The 19,802-nt window shown below is 41.3% G+C and overlaps 1 protein-coding gene across 2 annotated transcripts in view; it reads left to right on the top strand.

The window, feature by feature from the left end:
- The window catches only part of LOC141772166 (plexin-A1-like), a 353,749-nt gene that overhangs the window by 287,193 nt on the left and 46,754 nt on the right, over positions 1 to 19,802 (top strand). For both annotated transcript variants that reach the window (XM_074642860.1, XM_074642859.1), the window contains exons 17-19: positions 4,621 to 4,714; positions 7,749 to 7,985; positions 11,968 to 12,111. In XM_074642860.1, coding sequence (XP_074498961.1) covers positions 4,621 to 4,714; positions 7,749 to 7,985; positions 11,968 to 12,111 — 475 coding nt within the window. The remainder of the gene's footprint in view (positions 1 to 4,620; positions 4,715 to 7,748; positions 7,986 to 11,967; positions 12,112 to 19,802) is intronic.

Genomic DNA, 19,802 nt, shown 5'->3' with positions numbered 1-19,802 from the left:
AAGAAGAAAAAAACCTCTTGCTGAGAAGAATAGTCAGTCTTGAATTCTTTTGTCTACCAACAATACCAGAGATGGTGCGTCTACCTTTATCATTGACTCTCTGTCCCTCCCTATCATTACCATTTGCTGTTATTGTAAGTCGTCCTGGATTAGAGTGAGAGATGAATGTCTGGCGTTAGCCAGCCAGACTCTCTATACGAGATATTAAGAGGCTCTGTCTCTACTTCGTATCACCATATCACTTACTCTGCTGTTGGCGCTTTTACACAGTCATTCTGGATAAGTGTCAGATTAATGTCGACAATGAAAAGACACCTGCGTTTGGCAGAAATCAATGGTGGCACATGGTAACCCACCAGAAGGAATGTGCCTTGTTATCCCTCTGTAGTGGAGGGTTGGAGAGGGTACTCTCTAAGCTGCGAGCTGAGCCAAGGACGAAGGATTGTCCAATGCCCCCATTGAGCGGTGTGATGCTATAACATAACTTTTTAGTTATTGTGTCTGTCTGTATGACCTCTATAATGGCCTGCGGATGTGTTGCCAGGATCAGTTACTTGATCCTGCAGGGAGAACTAGAACTTCCTCTGATTTAGCAACGACTCCGACTACCACAGGGAAGTCCTACCTTCCTTGTCAGGGAGGTAGGACTCGGCGTACGCTGACCGGTCTTAAGCTTGACCGCTGTAGAGACAGAAATGGTTGTCAGCTCCAGCCGTCACATCTTAATCCTACAATTTAGAATCAGTGGGTCATTGGTGGGATCACCACTCATCCACCTGCAGCTGCAAAAGGTAAAAGTGGTGAAAATTCTCTCCAATGGATACTTTATGTGGTAGGTCCAATGGCGTCCACATGGAAGCAATACAAGCAGACTTGTTGGATTACTCAAAGCCATCCAAGTCATCATGAATCCTTTAAGAATGGCGAATAAGGAATTGGGATAAAGGGATCAAGAACTGGAAGAGCATTTTATACAACACAGTCTCATGGCAGCTCATGAAATAGTCAGGAAATGTAATCTATTTGAATCGTGTACATTGACATGAATTTCCCTTTTTTTTCGTGAAGTTCAGCACGACTTTTAACGACGTATTTTCCGTGCTTTTTCCTACGAATGTCCAGCAACACGTGACGCATGTGTCAATTTCTGATCCAGTCTTTTCAAAATAAAACTACTAAGTTAGGTTTAGGAAAAGATCGACTTGGTTAGGCTTAGGTAACAAAATACTTAGTTAGGGTTAGGAAAAGATCGTGGTTTGGGTCAAAATAACACCAGAAGTGCCATAACTTAAGTATTGAAAGTACGTGACAAATAAATCAACTCTGACTTGTGGTTTAACACAGGACACGGACACCGGTCTGCTGGGCGAAAGTCTTTTTTGACCCACCCATCCATCCCGACCTCCTCCCTATGCGGCTTTCACAGCTCTCTATACTTCCCGGTTTACAATTACATGGATTACATACGAATTGATTTCGTTCTGACCCTCACAAAAAATGTGAAATTCGTGTCTGTGTACACGAATCAATACATTAAATTTCGGGACTATTTCACGAACTGCTGTGTACTGGGCTGTTTTATAGGTCCAGCTCCCGTAGATATTTTGAGGACTCCACAGTTTACAGGTCTTTAAAGATGATTGGTCAAGATATGCCCAGATGTCTGGTTTTCAAACATTTGAAATTTTACGTTGGGGTTCAGCTCCACAATATTAAAGAAAAAGAACAACACAGTAAGTGGCGAGTCAGTCTCCAGAATAGAGACTCCTGTAGTTAAATAGTCACGGCGGTGACAGTGAGCCGTTCCCTATCTCGGCAGTATCCCTCCGCAGTGAACGTCACCACTGGAGATACCCAAGCAACAGAGGGAGTAAATCTGAAGAACACTTGTCTTTAAGGTGTAGATAGCGGAGGCAGCAGTCAGGCACAGGGATCTCTGAGCAGAGAATTAGATGCTCTACACACCGCATCCAGCCCGCGAGATGCCTACGGAGATATCATAACCGTGGGTGTTGGCCATGGGATGTTTGAACTTCAGACTTCACCCAGGCCCAAAAATACTCATTCGATGCCCACTGCATGTTTTCAAAAAATGTTTTAGTGTCCAACGTGCAGTAAGGGAGCTGCATATTGTTTATGACTTTTTCAAGATACAAGGTTTTATCTCAGCCTTTTATTTCAGGCAGCAGTGTGAGAGACTACAGTATATCCCCCTCCAGGCAGTGAAAAACCTGTAGAAAGACACACCATAGTTCAGTTCAGTCACTTTATTATTCCAGATGGGAAACATGAATTGCAGTCAGGTGCATAAGATAAAGTACAAAACAAAAATGAGAACAACAAAACATACAAAAATGTGCCCTGTACATACAATATACAGAATACATTACTGCAGCAAAACAATCTCTAAAATTATAAATTACATGCGCAAAATAAAGAGTTTTTGCACAGGAAACAAAGGAGTTTTTACTCCTATTGCTCGTGAAGCGGGGTACTCTGAATCTACGGCTTGAGGGAATAGGGAATCTTCCAAACTATATTTCTCAGAGGCAGCACTGAACGCCTCCTAGCAGAAAACAGAGGAGAGTACTGCTCTCAGAGGTTGCAACTGCCACTGTAAAACAAGGTAGGCTTCAAGAAGGTAAGAGATCTTTCATGAAAACCTCATAAATCCAATAGAAGTGTTGCAGTGAAAAAAAGGAAAGACTAACTCCATTGTCATTGTTTACAAGTGGCAAGAGTCCTCCTATAATAGCGATTGTGTTTTTCCAGTGAACTTCACGATCCTTTCTCAGCACTTGTAATCTTGCATTGTGGGGGGTCATCAAAAGAAACAAGTCCACCATTTATTTTAGGTCAGACCAACATGGGATACCACTGAAGGCTACCTAAACTTTTTCCAAAACTTGCATCACAAACTCCAAAAAACACTTGCCAATTTGACCGGTGGAGTTTGCAAACCAATCAGCCGTTCTATATAACAAACAGTCTCAGTCATGGAGAAAAACATGATATCTTCTAAGAATCGATCCTGCACCACATAGACATCGTTACACATTGTGAGTCTGCCTTCACACACTGCTCACCAACAAAATGAAGCTCGGGGCTTCAGCCAAGTTCTGGCGTTGTTATTTACTGGATTCAGTCCAGTGACCTTCACCGGCTCAAGGCAAACACATATTATTTACTGCGGATGGAGTTGTGATTAAAGTATGTAGAGTGTCTCTGTGGATCTTTCCCCCTCGCTCAATTTCTCACTCTGCTCTTTGTCCCTTTTTCTCAGTTTTAAAGCTAGAGTGAACCTACTGGCATCATATGAAACTAGAAAACAGAATCCATTGGTACCATGTCGTACTTGCATGTCGGGAAGGAGGCTAAATAATGTTCCAAAGTTACATTTTGGCGAGGAAAAACTGTCAATTTCCAAAGGGGTCCCTTGACCTCTGACCTCCAGATGTGTGGATGTAAATGGGTTCTATGGGTACCCACGAGTCTCCCCTTTACAGACATGCCCACTTTATGATAATCACATGCAGTTTGGGGCAAAAAAACAAGCAGCTGTTTGTGTTATTTTTTGTTTGTACCATTTTCAATTATTCTAAAATGGTGTATTTGAATATTTCTGCATACTGTGGTCCGTAATCAGTCTTGGAATTGTATAAATTGAGTATCATTGTAAAGCTGAGACTCTTGTGGATCAAATGAGTCTAGTTGTATTCATGTGTGATGATGTTAGTCACCAATTTGTTGCTGCATTAAAAAGGTTTACACGCAAATTGTAATCTCTGTTAATTTTGAAGATTTTTTACCAAGTTGTTGGTGTACAATTTATTATTCTAATAATAAAGTAAAATTAAATAAATTAATATCTATGTATTTATCGGTCACATTTTGTTTTACAAAGTTAGGAAAGCAATGTTTAAGTCAAGGCTGTTGTTGCCTTAAACATTAAAGAATGATCCCAGTCTCTTCCACACAGTGAAGCATACAGTTTAATAATTAAACACTGGTATCGGATCGGTGCTTGATATCGGCCGATACCCAAAACCAATGTATCGCTATTGGGACTGAAAAAGTCATATCATTCTATCCCTAATCGCAATATTGAATCGTTACCCCTATATCATGAGATGTAACGTATCATCAGAATCTTGCCAATACTCATCCCTATTGTAAACGGTTCATCCCTGAGCTCTACTTTTCTTTTTAATAATATTTTTTTTATATTTTTATATTGTGTTTGACCCCACTACGTAATCGGGAAACCAAATTGGTAGTATATACGTAACTTCCAGGAGACAGTTAGCTCAGCAAATGTTATGCAGGCTGAAAGTTGCGACTTGTCTCAGCATATGCCTACAGTAAAAACTCTTATTATGAGCATAATATTGTATGCAGCTTAATGGTCTCTAATTTCAATGTTGTAATGAGATGTTGCTCTCTGCAAACACAGTTCACAGAGCTGCTTTGGCAAAGCAGAAAGTTCTCATCAGCTTTTCTTTTGGAACATTTGTCACATGACTTCCTGCAGTTGTAGGCTCCGTTTTGCAGGTACATACAAACTGCTACTGATCACAGATATCTTTTCCATCTTCTCCCCTTCTCTCTTTGTCCCTACAGTGGTGGGACTCTGCTGACAGTGAGCGGGACCAACCTCGCGACCATCCGAGAACCAAAGATCAGGGCCAAGTATGGGCAGGCAGAGTCCTTTCATGTGAGTATTGATGTGGATGACACACACACACACACACACACACACTACAAGCACAGACTAACCAACAGGCAGCCCGGGCAGGAAGACACACCGGCACAAATATGAATTCACAAACACACCCTGGCAGTATATACGGTATACATTATTCATCTTTACAAATACAGTACATACATTAACTGACAAATAGATTCAGACATACCCCTCTGCATACACAAGAAAATATATCTGCAGACGACTGCTTCTCCAGAGCCGCTGAAGGTGGCAGACAGTGTGTCTGTGTGCGTTGCTCACGTCTGCTCTCTCTCTACAGCTACAGCTTCAGACATCTAACGCTACCTCAGGCCACAGAGCTTTTCAAATGTCACCGCACCACATGAGTGTTGGTGTCACAAAAAGAAAGCAGACAACATGAGAGAGACGGTGTGTGTGTGTGTGTGTGTGTGTGTGTGTGTGTGTGTGTGTGTGTGTGTGTGTGTGTGTGTGTGTGTGTGTGTGTGTGTGTAAAAGAGAGAGAGAGAGATAGAGAGAATGTTTTGGGGAATGAAGACAAAAGAAAAAAAAGATCCATGGAGAACCTGAAGTCCCATTTGAAAAGTTGTAGAGTTCCATCAATTCTATAGATTCTCATAGCACTTAGGTGATTGTCACAGTGAGTTGGAGCTCTTTAGTTGTCAAGGTTAAGAACTGAACTCCAAACAATACCGAGGCACTTCAACCTGCAGGTGAAGCTGTCGCTTATTGAAGCCAAACAGCCTGCATGATGCATCCCACACAGCCCCTTTATCAAAGTGCACTTAAAGGGACCACGCTGATGTTTTTTAATGCTGTCGCCCATTTACTACAAATCATGAATACTGAAATGACAGCTATTTTCCAAAGCATACCATAGTGTTTTACATTTTTCAATAACCCTTCCAGACGGCCTTTCTTATTCATTTCATTACTGCGTGACAGCCAGACCTACAGAGACTTGACTGAGAGAGGCAATCCATCACAATGAACATCATGTCTGCTTTTGTGTTTTTTTTTGGTCAAAGTGGCATTACTATTGTATTGCAATTAGAGCTGTCAATCAATCAACATATTTAATCGTGATTAATCTCATGATTGTCCATAGTTAATCGCGATTAATCGCAAATTAAACACACGTTTTTTTATCTGTTCAAATGTACCTTAAAGGGAGATTTGTCAAGTATTTTATACTCTCATCAACATGGGAGTGGGCAAATATGCTGCTTTATGCAAATGTATGTACATATTTATTATTGGAAATCAATTAACAATACAAAACAATGACAAATATTGTCCAGAAACCCTCACAGGTACTGCATTTAACATACAACTATATGCTCAAGTTATAACATGGCAAACTCTAGACCAACAGGCAACAACAGCTGTCATTGTGTCAGTGTGGTGACTTGACTATGACTTGCCCCAAACTGTATGTGATTATCATAAAGTGGGCATGTTTGTAAAAGGGGAGACTCGTGGGTATCCATAAAACCCATTTACATTCACATATCTGGAGGTCAGAGGTCAAGGGACCCCTTTGAAAATGGCCATGCCAGTTTTTCCTCGACAAACTATAGCGTAATTTTGGAGCGTTATTTAGCCTCCTTTGCAACAAGCTAGTATGACATGGTTGATACCAATGGATTCCTTAGGTTTTTTAGTTTAATATGATGCCAGTAACTTCACTCTAGCTTTAAAACTAAGCCCGCTACAAGCTAGAAATCGCAAGTTGCGTTAATACGTTAAAGAAACTAGTGGCGTTAAAATGAATTGCATTAACACGTGTTAACTTTGACAGCCCTAACTGTAATGCGATGGAATGTTTGGATTGACTTGAAATCTCGGTGACGTGCTCAGAGCAAGACTTGCCTTGATGGAATATCACTGCATTCGCAAGTCATGTACTCAGAAAATAAAAGATGAAGGCAAACAATAAGCATATTATTTCATATTTACATTTCTCTGAGTGTTGGCACAGGTGTACAAACAGTACAGGAGTTAAAGCAGCAGTAGGTAGAAATGGAGCAAATATGATTAAAAAAAAATATTTTATATAAACGGCCACTATATCCTGACAGTAGTGCATGAGACAGGTAATCTGAAAAAAATCATGTGCCTCTGTGTCCTCCGGTGCTCCTAATGGCATCTGCAAGATTTCACAGACCGGAGGAAAACAACCAATCAGAGCCAAGCTGGAGCCTTGTTGTCTCTGAGCAGCTGTCAATCACTCACAAACTCCAAACAAATGGTCAAACTAGGCAGCGCTGATCAAATATCAGTCAATATAAAACAGAGCCATGAGGAGGTGCAGAAGTCTAGTTATCTCTCAGAACACTTGAATTACAATATGCTGAAAGGTTATTATAGAATTGTTGCCCAATGATGCCAAAAATATACTGCCTACTGCCGCTTTAAGTGAGATGAAGTAATATCTTTTCATTCACTGAACTTTAATATATACATACCCACTGTAGGTGTACTTAAATCAATAAAGCAGTTATACATAAGCTTATCTTCTGTATGCAGAAAAAACATTTTGTAAATGGTCCAAAACGTACTATAAATTGAAGCGAAGATGACCATGACATCTTGTATTCATGTATTCTTCAAAAAGCAACGATGTAAAACATTCTCAGGTACAAGCAAAGGCACACAGCACATTGCCCATTATTAACAGTTGATCATAAATTTGCAACCAATTTACATTTCCAATAGGCATAACAGCATCGCCGTTTCACAGGGCATTGACTTACAAAAAGGATGGGTTATTATACCCGACGGGTCTATTTTAAAAAAGAATTATAGCATGCAGGTTATTCTTAGTATTTCTGCCTGTTTTATACAAGACATTCTCTTGTAAATAGAACTTTAACTGGATTATGATGAAAAGTAGTGGGTTTGGATTTGTGTCCAGTGCACATATAGTTTCATACAAAGACGACTCCCTACTCATCTATAGATTTGACTGAAAACATAAGCCATAAACTCTTTCTTGTTTCCTCTCTCTCTCTTTCTTTTTCAGAACTGTACGGTGTATAATAACTCGGTCATGGTGTGCCTGGCTCCGTCAGTGGCCGATTCAGATCTGGGTTTTTCCGAGACCGGCACCGGCCCGGATGAGATCGGGTTCTACATGGACAACGTGAACGCTCTGGTGGTGGTCAACGAGACTTTCAGCTACTACCCCGACCCCGTGTTTGAACCGCTGAGTCCCTCCGGGGTACTGGAGCTCAAGCCCACGTCGCCGCTCATTCTCAAGGTCAGAAAGGCACAACTGTTGTTTTTGTAGATTTACTTGCTTTCCCGTACATTTCACTTTTTCTCCCATTAGTGCTCTGATCTGATGTTTTTACCTTGCAAACAGCATTGGCTAGGGAGCTGTGTAAACACAACTCGTCAGGGACGTGTTGTACAGTGTAGCTGGGAAGCTGAAAAGACTCCCTTTAGACAGCTCATGCAGCAAGAATAACGCCAGTGACACTTGTACAGAATTGACACATTTACTTGGTTTTTGAAAATTATCCAGATTTGGATCTGGAATGAATATGTGAATAAAAATATGTTCTATGGGTACCCACGAGTCTCCCCTTTACAGACATGCCCACTTTATGATAATTACATGCAGTTTGGGGCAAGTTATAGTCAAGTCAGCACACTGACACACTGACAGCTGTTGTTGCCTGTTGGGCTTTAACAGCAGTCTCCTGGGTGAAAGTCCGCAGATGCACCCGTCCACCTCGACCTTTTCCTGATACGCAGATTTTCTCAGTTTTTATACTACATCACCTCTCCTAGCTCACGATTATACCGAACGAATTGATAACGTGGGTTATATACGAATTATAGTGCACAACCTTTTGTTGGTATAGCTACGAACAGTATATGAGAACAGCCTGAGCACCTTAGCAACCATACAAAACATGTGTTTACCTAAACATTCTAAATATTTTATTAAACCTAGGTCTCAGGTAGTGGTGGTACTGTGAATGTTTTTCTCCCAAGGTTTTTCTACTTTCAGCTCGAGACTCAAACATATTGAACTTATCTTGTATTAGTAATGGCAAAGCCTACATACACATACAAACACACATTTTTATTGTCACTGGAACGAAAAAGAATCTCTCAAATGTGTTTACAAGGTCTCTTGGAAGGGGTTGGGGGGGGGTCTCAAAAATATATAATTGAAAGCTGAAAACCAACGTCCACACCTTCCAAGGCCAATTTTTTTCATTCAGTAACTAACAGCACCTTCTTTAACTGACTTCCTCCTCTGCGGCCTCGAGCCCTCTTAAATAACACTCTTTTCAATTTGTGTAATTCATTTTCTAGTGCTGGAAGCTCACACAGGCCCACGGTCCACAAGATTCGGATTATATTGGTTTTCATTTGCATTAACAGTGGACATATCTGCAGTATTGTGTTGACTCTTGGCGTTACGTTTCTGACTGAAGGCTAACAGCTAACGTTAGCTACGTTCGTTTAAATTTGAATCGGATATGTCTGCAATATTGTGTTGACTTTTGGCGTTACGTTTCTGACTGAGGGCTAAAAACTAACGTTACCTAATGTTTGTTTAAATGGGAATCGGATGTATCTGCACTATCGTAGCCTATTGACATTTGTGGTTACGTTTCCGACTGAGTGCTAACAGCTAACGTTAGCTAATGTTTGTTTAAATATGAACGGACATATCTGCAGTATTGTGTCGACTTTTGGCGTTACCTTTCGGACTGATGGCTAGCCGCTAACGTTTGCTAGCAACCAGCAACACGCTGTTTAATAGAGATCCGTCAGGGGTCTAAAGTTAATGTTCACCTGCCAGACATACAAAGAGCTGCTGTGTGACTGGTTGTACTAATAACAAGACCAAAATCCAAGTCTCCAGTTTTATATTAACGTTATACCTGTTGAGGAATCGCTGAGGAAAACTGGAACGCCGACCGCAGTGTCAACCAAACAGACCCTGGACCCCCAAGTCAAATCACACTTATGTCTGATCTAACGTTACCCATTTCACAACAGGTGATAATAATAAACACATTTCTGGTGGTTGGACTCTGCAGGGGTCTAGTATAGTCAACAAGAATGTACAGATAATGCGAAATCTACGTTCGACTACAATGATTGACTGCAATCTCGTGACCGTCTGTGTAAACCACGTATAACTTCACCTTTCATGAGTCTACACTTTGCACAATAAAAAGACAATATAGAATCCATTTATTTTCAATGAGTGCCGCATTGATGTGTTAACATTTGCATTGAATCCAGTGTTCGGTGCTTTTATCTTCTGCCAGAATTCGCCTTGACTATCTCCTATGTTATCACAGAGAGTGCGTTACGCTGTTTATTCCCATGAAGGGATTGAAAGCAGCATAACCGTCGTAATTTATTTCTTAAATGATAATTTATTAGCAAAGAGCCTCGCAGTAATTGCCAAATCTCCTGCTTGGCTTGTTGGTGGAACTGCCTACCCATTGGAAGCGCTGATGATGAGACGGACAAAAATGCAATTTGGCGGGGTGGGATGCGGGGGTTGTATTTTCTCAGAGATGCGTGCACCGCGCTCGCCACGCAATTAATTTCTCATCTGAAGTGTCGGCTGTGTTTTCACTGAGGTGTGTTAGCGAGAGAGAGAGAGAAAAAAACATTTATCTGGTCTTGGTCTTTGGTGAGTGCTTTCCTGTGTGTGTTTCTGAGAGCGTGTCCCCGCATGATGCTTCTTGCCTGTAGTGTGTGTGTGTGGCAACAGCTCCATGTGTGGCTTCAACTTGAGTACGTGTGTTGCTTGAACTCTGCGTGTGTGTGTGTGTGTGTGGCTACGAGGCTGTGTGTGTTTGCGAGATGGAATGGGATGCATGTTTACAGGGTTGCAGAGCGGGGCTGGGTGGCGGCCTGCAGAGACGATGGGATTGGAAAACGGAGTCTGTCTCTGCGTCCCACTGCTAAGCCAGCAGGAGACGCGGCAGCTATCTCCTCTCTCTCCCCCCCCTCTCCGTCGATCTCGCTCGCTCGCCAGCTCTGTTTTCTGCTCAGTCCCATTTTCTTTCTCACTTTAGAGTATATATTCCTTTCATCTTTTCCCTACCTCTCTCGTAATCTTTTTCTCTGCTCTCCCCGCTCCTCGCGCCTGCATCTCCTGATGTTTTCTCGCCTCGTTTCCTATCTGTCTTGTTTTCTTTGTATTCATCTTTCCCCCCGTTGCGTTTTTGTTTTCTTGCTGTTGCTTGAGTTCCCGCTTTTCACACCACTAACTGCCTCCCCTCCATCACAGACAAAGTGTGTGTCAAATTGGAACTAGTGGACTTGATATTGAAATGAAAAACTGGAACTGAAATTGACAAATGTTAGAATTTACACACCTCAGGTGCAGGCTTTATGCGTGGAATTCAGTTTAGTGGACAGACGACAAACCAGTATTGGTTGGTGAGAGTTTGTGTGCCTCCCGACTGCTTCTATATAATATATACAGTATGCATTTAGTGCTCTTTGTCTTCCTGTCTTATTTTTCTTCTCCAGTTTTTCGTTTGACTTATCAGAATTGTTTTAAAAAAGGATTACAAATTGGGAATATTCGATCCTAGAACACCTTAGTTCACACATTAAGCAACAATCAAATGAATGAGAACAGTGTATCAGCAATCAGTTGCAACACAAGACTTTAACCCAGGAGACCGCTGTTGGTGTCCCGCGTAAAAACCAAAAGAGAACGTTGACTTTACACTTTTTGAGTACCATTGTTTTACGCAACGCTGTTTTACGCAACAATTCTTTATGCAACATTGTTGTACATGACATTGTTGTACGGGACTTTGTAAAGCTTGTTACGTAACGTTATGTAAGTCTGCTAAGGGTGGTTGTTTATTTACGCTAGTTACATTTTTAAGCTAGTCACATTGTTAGTGACATTGTTATGCTGGTTACATTGTTACACTAATTTCGTTGTTATGGTTGTTACGTTACATTGTTACGCTGTTAATTTAAAACAAACCAAGGTTTTTTTCTAACCGTAACAAAGTAGTTTATTTGTTGCGTAAACCTAACCAGTAGTGACACAACGTTAACCACGTATACGTGCGTGATACGAGGCTGATATGAAGCGTATTTATGAAAGAAACAAGTATTCAGTGGTTTGCAGAAATGCCAACATATTTTCTGGCAACTGGGTTGAACACACACACACTGTGGGTTTGCATTAAAAAGTGTGCATAAATGAACCGAGTGTCTCTGTCTGTCTTTAGGGCCGTAACCTGATCCCAGCGGCTCCGGGTAACAGTCGTCTCAACTACACGGTGCTGATTGGAGAGACCCCCTGCGTCCTCACCCTGTCTGAGAGCCAGCTGCTGTGTGAATGGCCCAACCTCACCGGACAACACAAAGTCACGGTCAGATCACCACTCTGCGTCCTCTGTCTCTTCATCTCTGTCTCCATCAGTGACATGACTTTGACTTCCTTAAATGATGCACTTTTGCATCCCATTTTGGACGCATTGAATGAATTATCTGAATCTGCACATTATGGGCTGAGACCTTCATGGTAGACTTCTTTCTTAATCTAATTTGTTTTCATTTCTTATCTTTGTTATTCATTAAATAACTGGGTCAGTTTTCTTTTGTTTGTTGGATTTATTCAAAAAGCAGTTCTATTAAAGGACAAAAAAAGACCACCGGTTCTATTTGGTATATCCACACTGACCCAGTAATTCATGTTTATGAATATGAAAACATTCTAGCCTGACAATCTCAGCCCATAATGTCACTCTAACCTTGTTGTTGAGTTATGTGAATAACCCCTCGCGTCTTTTCTAAACGATTTCCTCATGACAGATCCAGGATACGCTCCATTGAGCTTGCACACCAAGGCTGCTGTTAAATATTTAACGCTTAATTAACATGTTGATCTTCATTGGCCTTCAGCTAGCCTGTTGCTGAAAATGAGGCAGTGGAAGTTTTTTCAGACTCCCTGATAAATATATGACTGAACATGCAATATACAAAGCACAGATCTGCAGACTTTGCACCACTTCAGCGCTGTTGAGGTAAATCCATTAAGAGTTTGAAATACGCAACTCACGGGGAAATCATTCACTTTTCACATAACGGGTTCAACATGTCCACAGTGAACCTCCAGACATGTCTGCAGATTGAAAACCATGTTTTCTTTTTCTATCAGCTGAAGTGTATCCACCTCAACAGCTGTGCAGGCGTCAGCAGTTCTTCGCTGCAGGTGCTGCTGGTTTTGGATTAGAGAGTCCCTCAGTGCCGTCTCACTTTTTCACGTATTTTGATTGGCTTCACTTTACTTTGATGGTGTAGATATTTAATAGTACACAAATTATGATTTACCTTACCCTCAGTAAATCAACAACCCACTCTCAACTCTAATCGAAGCTACACTCATCACCACTGCTCCGTAAGTCGCTCCCTGCAGTGACACTTAGCCCAGTATACATCAGACCGGCATAACGTCATCCAGAATAGGCTCACATGACCACGCGTCCATCCCGTGTCCCTCATAGACGATAACGGCGTAAAGAGAAGAAGTTGAAACATGTCTCCAAACTTCTACTTTAAAAAAAACGGTAATAGTAATAACGCTATGCTGAAGAGTTGCTGTGTAGTTGGTTGCACCAACAATAAATCCCAAAACCCTGATCTCTGATTTGTTCCCCTGCTATGTCCTAAAAAAGATATAATAGAGGGGCTTTATGGCTCCAAGCTATAGACAAGACCAGCATGGAAAGAAACTCGCTGTCATAGGAGAGAATATGATGAAAAGCTGTTGTGTTGCTAGAAAATGTTTACATGCTTTAATGTTCAAAAAACACTTTATTTTTCTAATACTGTCTGCTTGAATATACCTGTATTCACGCTCTGTCTGAAACACTCCGTTTTAGCGCATTTCAACGGAATGGCAACGGAATTGTGTTGCTAGGAAACAGCTTGGGTCCATGTTTACATCCTGTCAGCTGATGTCATTCACATACACTGCAACAGGAAATAAACTGGGACACAGTTAGTATGTTTACGTTTAAATCCGGGAAATGGTCTCAATATTGTACATTTGTGACATCACAAATGGACGGAAGTCCTGACAGCTTGTTTCAAACGCACAGTTTCTGAATATGTGCTGTGTGTATTTCCCCATGGATTGAGCATTTCAATACTTTCACAGTATTTATATAGGACTCAAGCCTGCTTTAAAATATAAAAGTCAGGAAAATCTCACTTTTTACAATATGGGACCTTTAATATTATAGCAGCATCAGACTGTCATCTCCAACTAAATCTCAGCCTATAGATCAAACAGTTGGCTATTAACATGTTGTCTATTTACAGACAACACTTAACTTAACGGGATTCAAATATGTATAGATGTCTGGATAAGCAATATCTGTCCACTGTGTTGGACGGGGGAACACTGAAGGGACATACGGGCGATCAACCTTAATTTATTAAGGTATCGCGAACGCTCATGTTCAGGCAAGATGTGTATAAAACAAATGTTTGTATAACGACGAATGAATGCATACGAACTTGTCAAAATTGCAATCCAAACATACGTCAAATTGTATTGAAGTCTATGAGATCTTCAGTTGTCTTTCCCCCAAAAGGGGGCGCGGCCTTGACTTTTTGCTAAGTACCCGTATGTGCCGGTCTGATGTATTATACCCTGAACTTTGTCACATTTAGCATGACCTGAGACTGCCAGAATATTTCAGGCACGTCTTCAATTCCGCTGCCAGGGTTGCTTGAGCCGTTCTAGTGAGAGAGAGAAAAGGGCGAAGAAGAAAGGGGCACACGGCTAAGCAGCAACAGCAAGCGCTTGGAATATTTGCACAGGCTAAAATCAGCAATTCTTTATTTGTTCTCAATTAAACTGTCAATTATTTTTTTTGGTCATTTAGTCTACTCGGTTAATAGTGGAAAATGCTCCCAGAGCCTTCCAATTACTTGTTTTGTTGAATCAATAGTCCCCAAATCCAGAGATATTTAATTTGTAATGATGATTAATTGATTATCAGAATTGTCAATAATCATCTCAGCACTAAAAATCACGCGCTTCAAAATTATGCTGTTGAACTGAATTCCATAGTCTGCGCAACGGGTCGTGTAGGTTAGCTGGGGAATATTTTTTGGAAGCCTTTACAAGATTCCAACAGCAGAAAACATTTATGAAAACATTATTTTCCCCGTTCTTCATCTCAGAGTGCACCAGAATGCTTCTGTTACATGTTAAAATCGCCCTCCAGCGTCCCCCTTCTCCTACAGGGGCTCGGCTTCTGTCACCGTTTTCATCTCACTTGACTTTGCCGACCTCAATTAAAGGTAAATATAGAGCTCCCTTTTTTTGTGCACCTGATATTTTGGCTTTTCTAACATGGCCAGTTTCTTTTGGAACATACTATCAGTATAAAGTTATATACACAACTACTTCTCAAGAAGTATTAACGGTCTAATAATACCTAATCCACGAAAAAATTATATTTATAAGACTAGAAAATTGACTACAACTGTGTGCAAACAGAGAGTTAAATTGTGGTAAGAAGTGTATGAGTTTCCACTTTCGCTACAGTTTGTGTCCACGACTCTGTCCTAGAGTTATTCAGAAACATAAAAGGTGGTATTAAGAATAGAATTGTTTCTCCAGGATGCCACTGATATGCAGACGCTAAGCTTGTCTCTAAGCTCTAATCCAGGAACCTCGTTCACTGTATAAACCTTTCTGATGTGCAAATTTTGTCCAACTCTCAGCAAATCACAGCTAAAGTTGCGTTTTTTTTTTTCTTTTCTCCAATTCCTGTTTTTCCTATGTGAAGTGTCACAAGCTGCAACTATTTCTAGAGTTTCGTATCTTCTGAAATTACGACACAGAAGGGAATAGTGCTGGAACAAGTCAAATAACAAGTTTACAAGTGCGTCCCGGGGCAACCGTTCAGCTTTAGTTGTCCACAGAGCTGTCAACAGACTGAAAAACCCTGATTCACTCTGACTGGAGCAGACTTTCAAAATCACCGCGCAGCTCCTGGAGCGTCTGTATTGGAAGGAAAGGAAGGTCAAACCTCAGCCAGGCGACGCAGCACTCACTCTGAATATATTCGTCTGAATATCCCGTCAGTACACCCACTCAACTCCACACCCCTCCACCCCCACACCTCCTACCCCTTTTAAACTTATCACCAATGTCCTTTCACAGTCATTTCACTACATCTTTATGACATTTACTCCCCACAAGCTACAGCCAATATACCTAGAAAGCCACTGACAGCGCATCCATGTAATTCAATATGATAGCTCTCAACGCAACCAGCCAGTTCCAAGGAGGAACTGGATTTTATTTTCTTTTTTTTACCCCCTTTTTTCTTTTTTTTTTAACAAAATGTCATGTTGAATATCGGAGCGATGAGATGTGTTGGCGGGGGTGGTGGAGTTAGTCCTTCGTCTGACAATAGCCGAAGAAAAAATGGAGCTGTCTGTTCCGATCTCTTCTGCTGTATGTGTGTTTGTGGCTTCCTCCTCGTGTGTGTGTGAGCGCTCGTATGTTTGTGTTCCACGTGCACATCTTTGTCTTTGCGTGTGCTGTGTGGAATGCTGCAGAGAAGGACACAGCTGTAGCACAATAATATTCCCTGTGTACAATGACCTACATACAGGGGACCCCAATGGGTGTCCAGACATACTGGGCTAGTGTGTGTGGGCGTACAGAGAGAACTGCTGTATGTGTGTGTGTGTGTGTCTGCGCGTCTTTGCGTGTCCCTTCAGATGCTCAGCTGTGTGTTGGCAGCTGTGCGCCTCCCTTGAGTTTTCGAAGAAACTTGTTTGTTGTTTTGGCCTTCAGCTTTTTAAGTTCCTCCGTCAGTCCTTCAGTCTGTCAGGAGTATAAAAATAGACAAATGCCTAGAAAATGTGTCACCAACTTAATATTACTTATACTCGCGCTGCGTTCAAGTCATCTGAGGATACGTTTCCCCCTGGATAATTGTAGCAGATGTAGCAGTGATCTCTTATTAGATGATAATTGACAATGTGAGGGACAACAAAGCAAACCCGTACCACCAAACATTCTGTTTTATTGATACATTTTGCTGTCGAGGCCTACTGTATATCCAATATGTGAGCATAGATTTTTGAGTGACCCAGGCGATCTATCCTGTATCATAAAAAAACAAGTCCTTGACCTGACTCAAGCTTGGTGTGGCAACATACAGAAGACACCTTTTTTCATTTCCCTTAAAAGGACTGTTTGTAAGAATCAGAAATTGTTTGTTAACAGTGACACCTGTGGCCATTAAGTCAACGAAAGTCAGCGTCCTGTTGCTCGCACTCGCGCTTGTGCTCGCTCTACATAGACTTGAATGAGCATCGCTCAAAACAGTGAGGCGACACACGTCAGCTAAAAGCACAATATCACTCTATATTTCAGCTGCTTGGCAGTAATGTTAGCTGACCAGACGAAGGTCTCTCCATGAATCAATGCTGATCCTAGTGTTGGCTTTTCCTGCCTCAGCCTTCCGACCGCGGCCGGAGGGAACAGGGGAGACACCGGAGTTTTGGTCGAAGAAGATAAACTTACTCGCTGTGGAGCCCCGTCACTTCACAAGACACGGGAAACCTCTGTTGGTCTGGAGGAGCTGCAGCATAAATTTTTGCACAAACTTCCGCTGTACATTCACTAGATATTCTCAGAACTAAACTAACTCTTCTGCAGTGTGGAGTGTGCAGGCATGCACGTGAGAGTGGAGCGAAAGAGCGAGTGAGAACGAGCGCGGTGTGTGAGTGAAGGCAGGCAGGCAGAGGAGCAGAGGAGCAGAGTACAGCAGAGACTCCGGTCCTGGAGACCAAAGCTACGGTCTCCCCCGCGTCCTCCGACCGCGGCCAACACTGTTTAACAGACGGGCTTCACTAGATAGATCTTTGCGGTTTTGGTGCTTCCGTGTAGTTTGTGTTGGAGTCTGAGTCTGAACAGCGTAGCCACACGCGAGCGGGACACCGACCCGCAATGATTTATACGTGTAAGAAGTTACAAACAGTCCCTTTAAAGGTAGGTCAGTAATGCTGAGAAACTAACAATAGTACACTAGATTCAATAAAATAAAATTCCAATAAAAGTAGCTAGCAGCTCCAAAAGAGAGAGAGAGAGAGTATCCAAGTCGGCAACACTTCAGGCCTCCCTCCAACTCCCCCCCACCCCACCCCACCCCACACACAAAATTGACATAATGAACGTAAACAATCTACATGGCTATATAGTGCTACAGAAATGAGTCCTAAAACCAAGAAATGAGTTGCATTTTAACACTTCTGAGCCTGTCCAATACGTTGACAGCGGTGCCATTAAAACACAAGTGCAGTACATGAAGCTGCATCAGCTTGTGCAAACCTCACTGCTGGCTTCAGATTGGACTTGCAACTTCTTGAAATGATCAGTTTTTAGTGAGGAACTGTCTCTCTGCAACCACACTAATCCAAACTCATACCATAGCTGACTTTTGTGTCCAAGTAAATTCAGTTTAATCTCCGTCTTTGCACCCTGATCATTTCCACGCAGCTATTCGGCTGCTTAATCTTAAACACAAGCCAATTTGATTGTCTCTACTATTGTTCAAATTCAATTTGTAGGTATCGCCTACATTGATATTGATATAACAGCCTCTCCCATTTTATTTCTTTAAATCAGACTTTGATCATGTTAACATGCAAGTGCACTTACAAGAGCTTCAAAGTGCATAATCACACCTCATTTTAAATCGTTTATCAACCCCCCTCGTGGATAGCTTGATTTGATGGATTCCAGCGCTGTGAGGGTTTTTTTCTTTTCTTTCTGAGACACAGTGTGCTTATGTAAATGTAGTTAGTCAGAAAAAAAAAAAAACATAACATGTGTTTGACTTCCCATAATTACCAAGACTCCTTGGGGAGAGATTTAAATGCTGGTGATTACTTAGTCGAGTATGTGTACGGTGTATATGTGTGTATACGTGTGGCGCGTATATAAGACGAAAACACTGTCTGTGTCTACCTTCACTGCTTTAACCTTGTTCACGTACACAGCATTCAGTCTCTGACCTAAATCAGTTTGTTAAAGTTGACAGTGATAAATGAGGGCATTAACGACAAAATATCTTTCTCAAAAACCCGAAATATCGGAGCCTAAATATCTGCAGAGAATGCAGAAGGAGCTGAGGTGAGTCATTCAAAGGACTGAGCTTACAAGTTAACTTGTGAGATCTTCATTACCAAAACCCTCTGAAGCTGCTCCCCCGAAGGCAAGACTTGAAAACCTTTCCTACAAGACGTGTTTCACAGCAGTCGAGGCGATGTAAGCCTCCTCGTCAAAGATCGGGCCTGTTTAGTGCGAGTGCAGAGCAGATAAAGATTTAATGATCCTTGTGGTAGAAAATCGGGTCAACCAGCTTCTCTTTCATCAGACCACCTCGTCTGTTCTCAAACCACCTGCTGCTGGAGAAAGTGGCCGCTGCCTGTTTTTTATGTCTCTCTGCGAAGGCGGTAGTTTAAAAACCTCAGACCGGCTGAAGAGAATGTGGTAGGGGAATGTTAATAAGAAGCAATTTCCTCTCCCTTATCGACTGTGGTAGAGCCGCCTTGGTGGCAACGCACTGAACCTTCGACCTCGTTAAAGTTCCTTTAAAAAGAAACGGTAACACTTTATAATAACCATCATTTATAAATGGTCAATTATAGTTAATTAAAGAGTTAATAGTTATTTTACTTTTAACAAACCATGAAATTCTAATCAATAATATTTACTAATTATTAGTGATGTAGGTTATTTTAACAGTTTATTGTCGCACACTTTATAGTATTTTGTATACTATATTATAAGTATTTGTTAACGATTACGAAATGATTTGTAAACCTTTAAGAAATTGCTTGTAAAACATCTATAAACATTACATCGATAGATATTTGTAACGCTTTGTTAATGGTTAATAATAGACCAGTAAAGTATCTATAAACTTTATTTAGATGATGATTATAATACGTCGTTAAATGGTTAACAAATACTTTGTGAAGCTATATAAACATTATTTAGATAGATAGATAGATAGATAGA

Source organism: Sebastes fasciatus, chromosome 8 (genome assembly GCF_043250625.1).
Source record: "Sebastes fasciatus isolate fSebFas1 chromosome 8, fSebFas1.pri, whole genome shotgun sequence".
Taxonomy (NCBI): Eukaryota; Metazoa; Chordata; class Actinopteri; order Perciformes; family Sebastidae; genus Sebastes; species Sebastes fasciatus.
The sequence above is the reverse complement of the archived record's forward strand: the minus strand, read 5'-3'. Positions and strand labels throughout refer to the sequence as shown.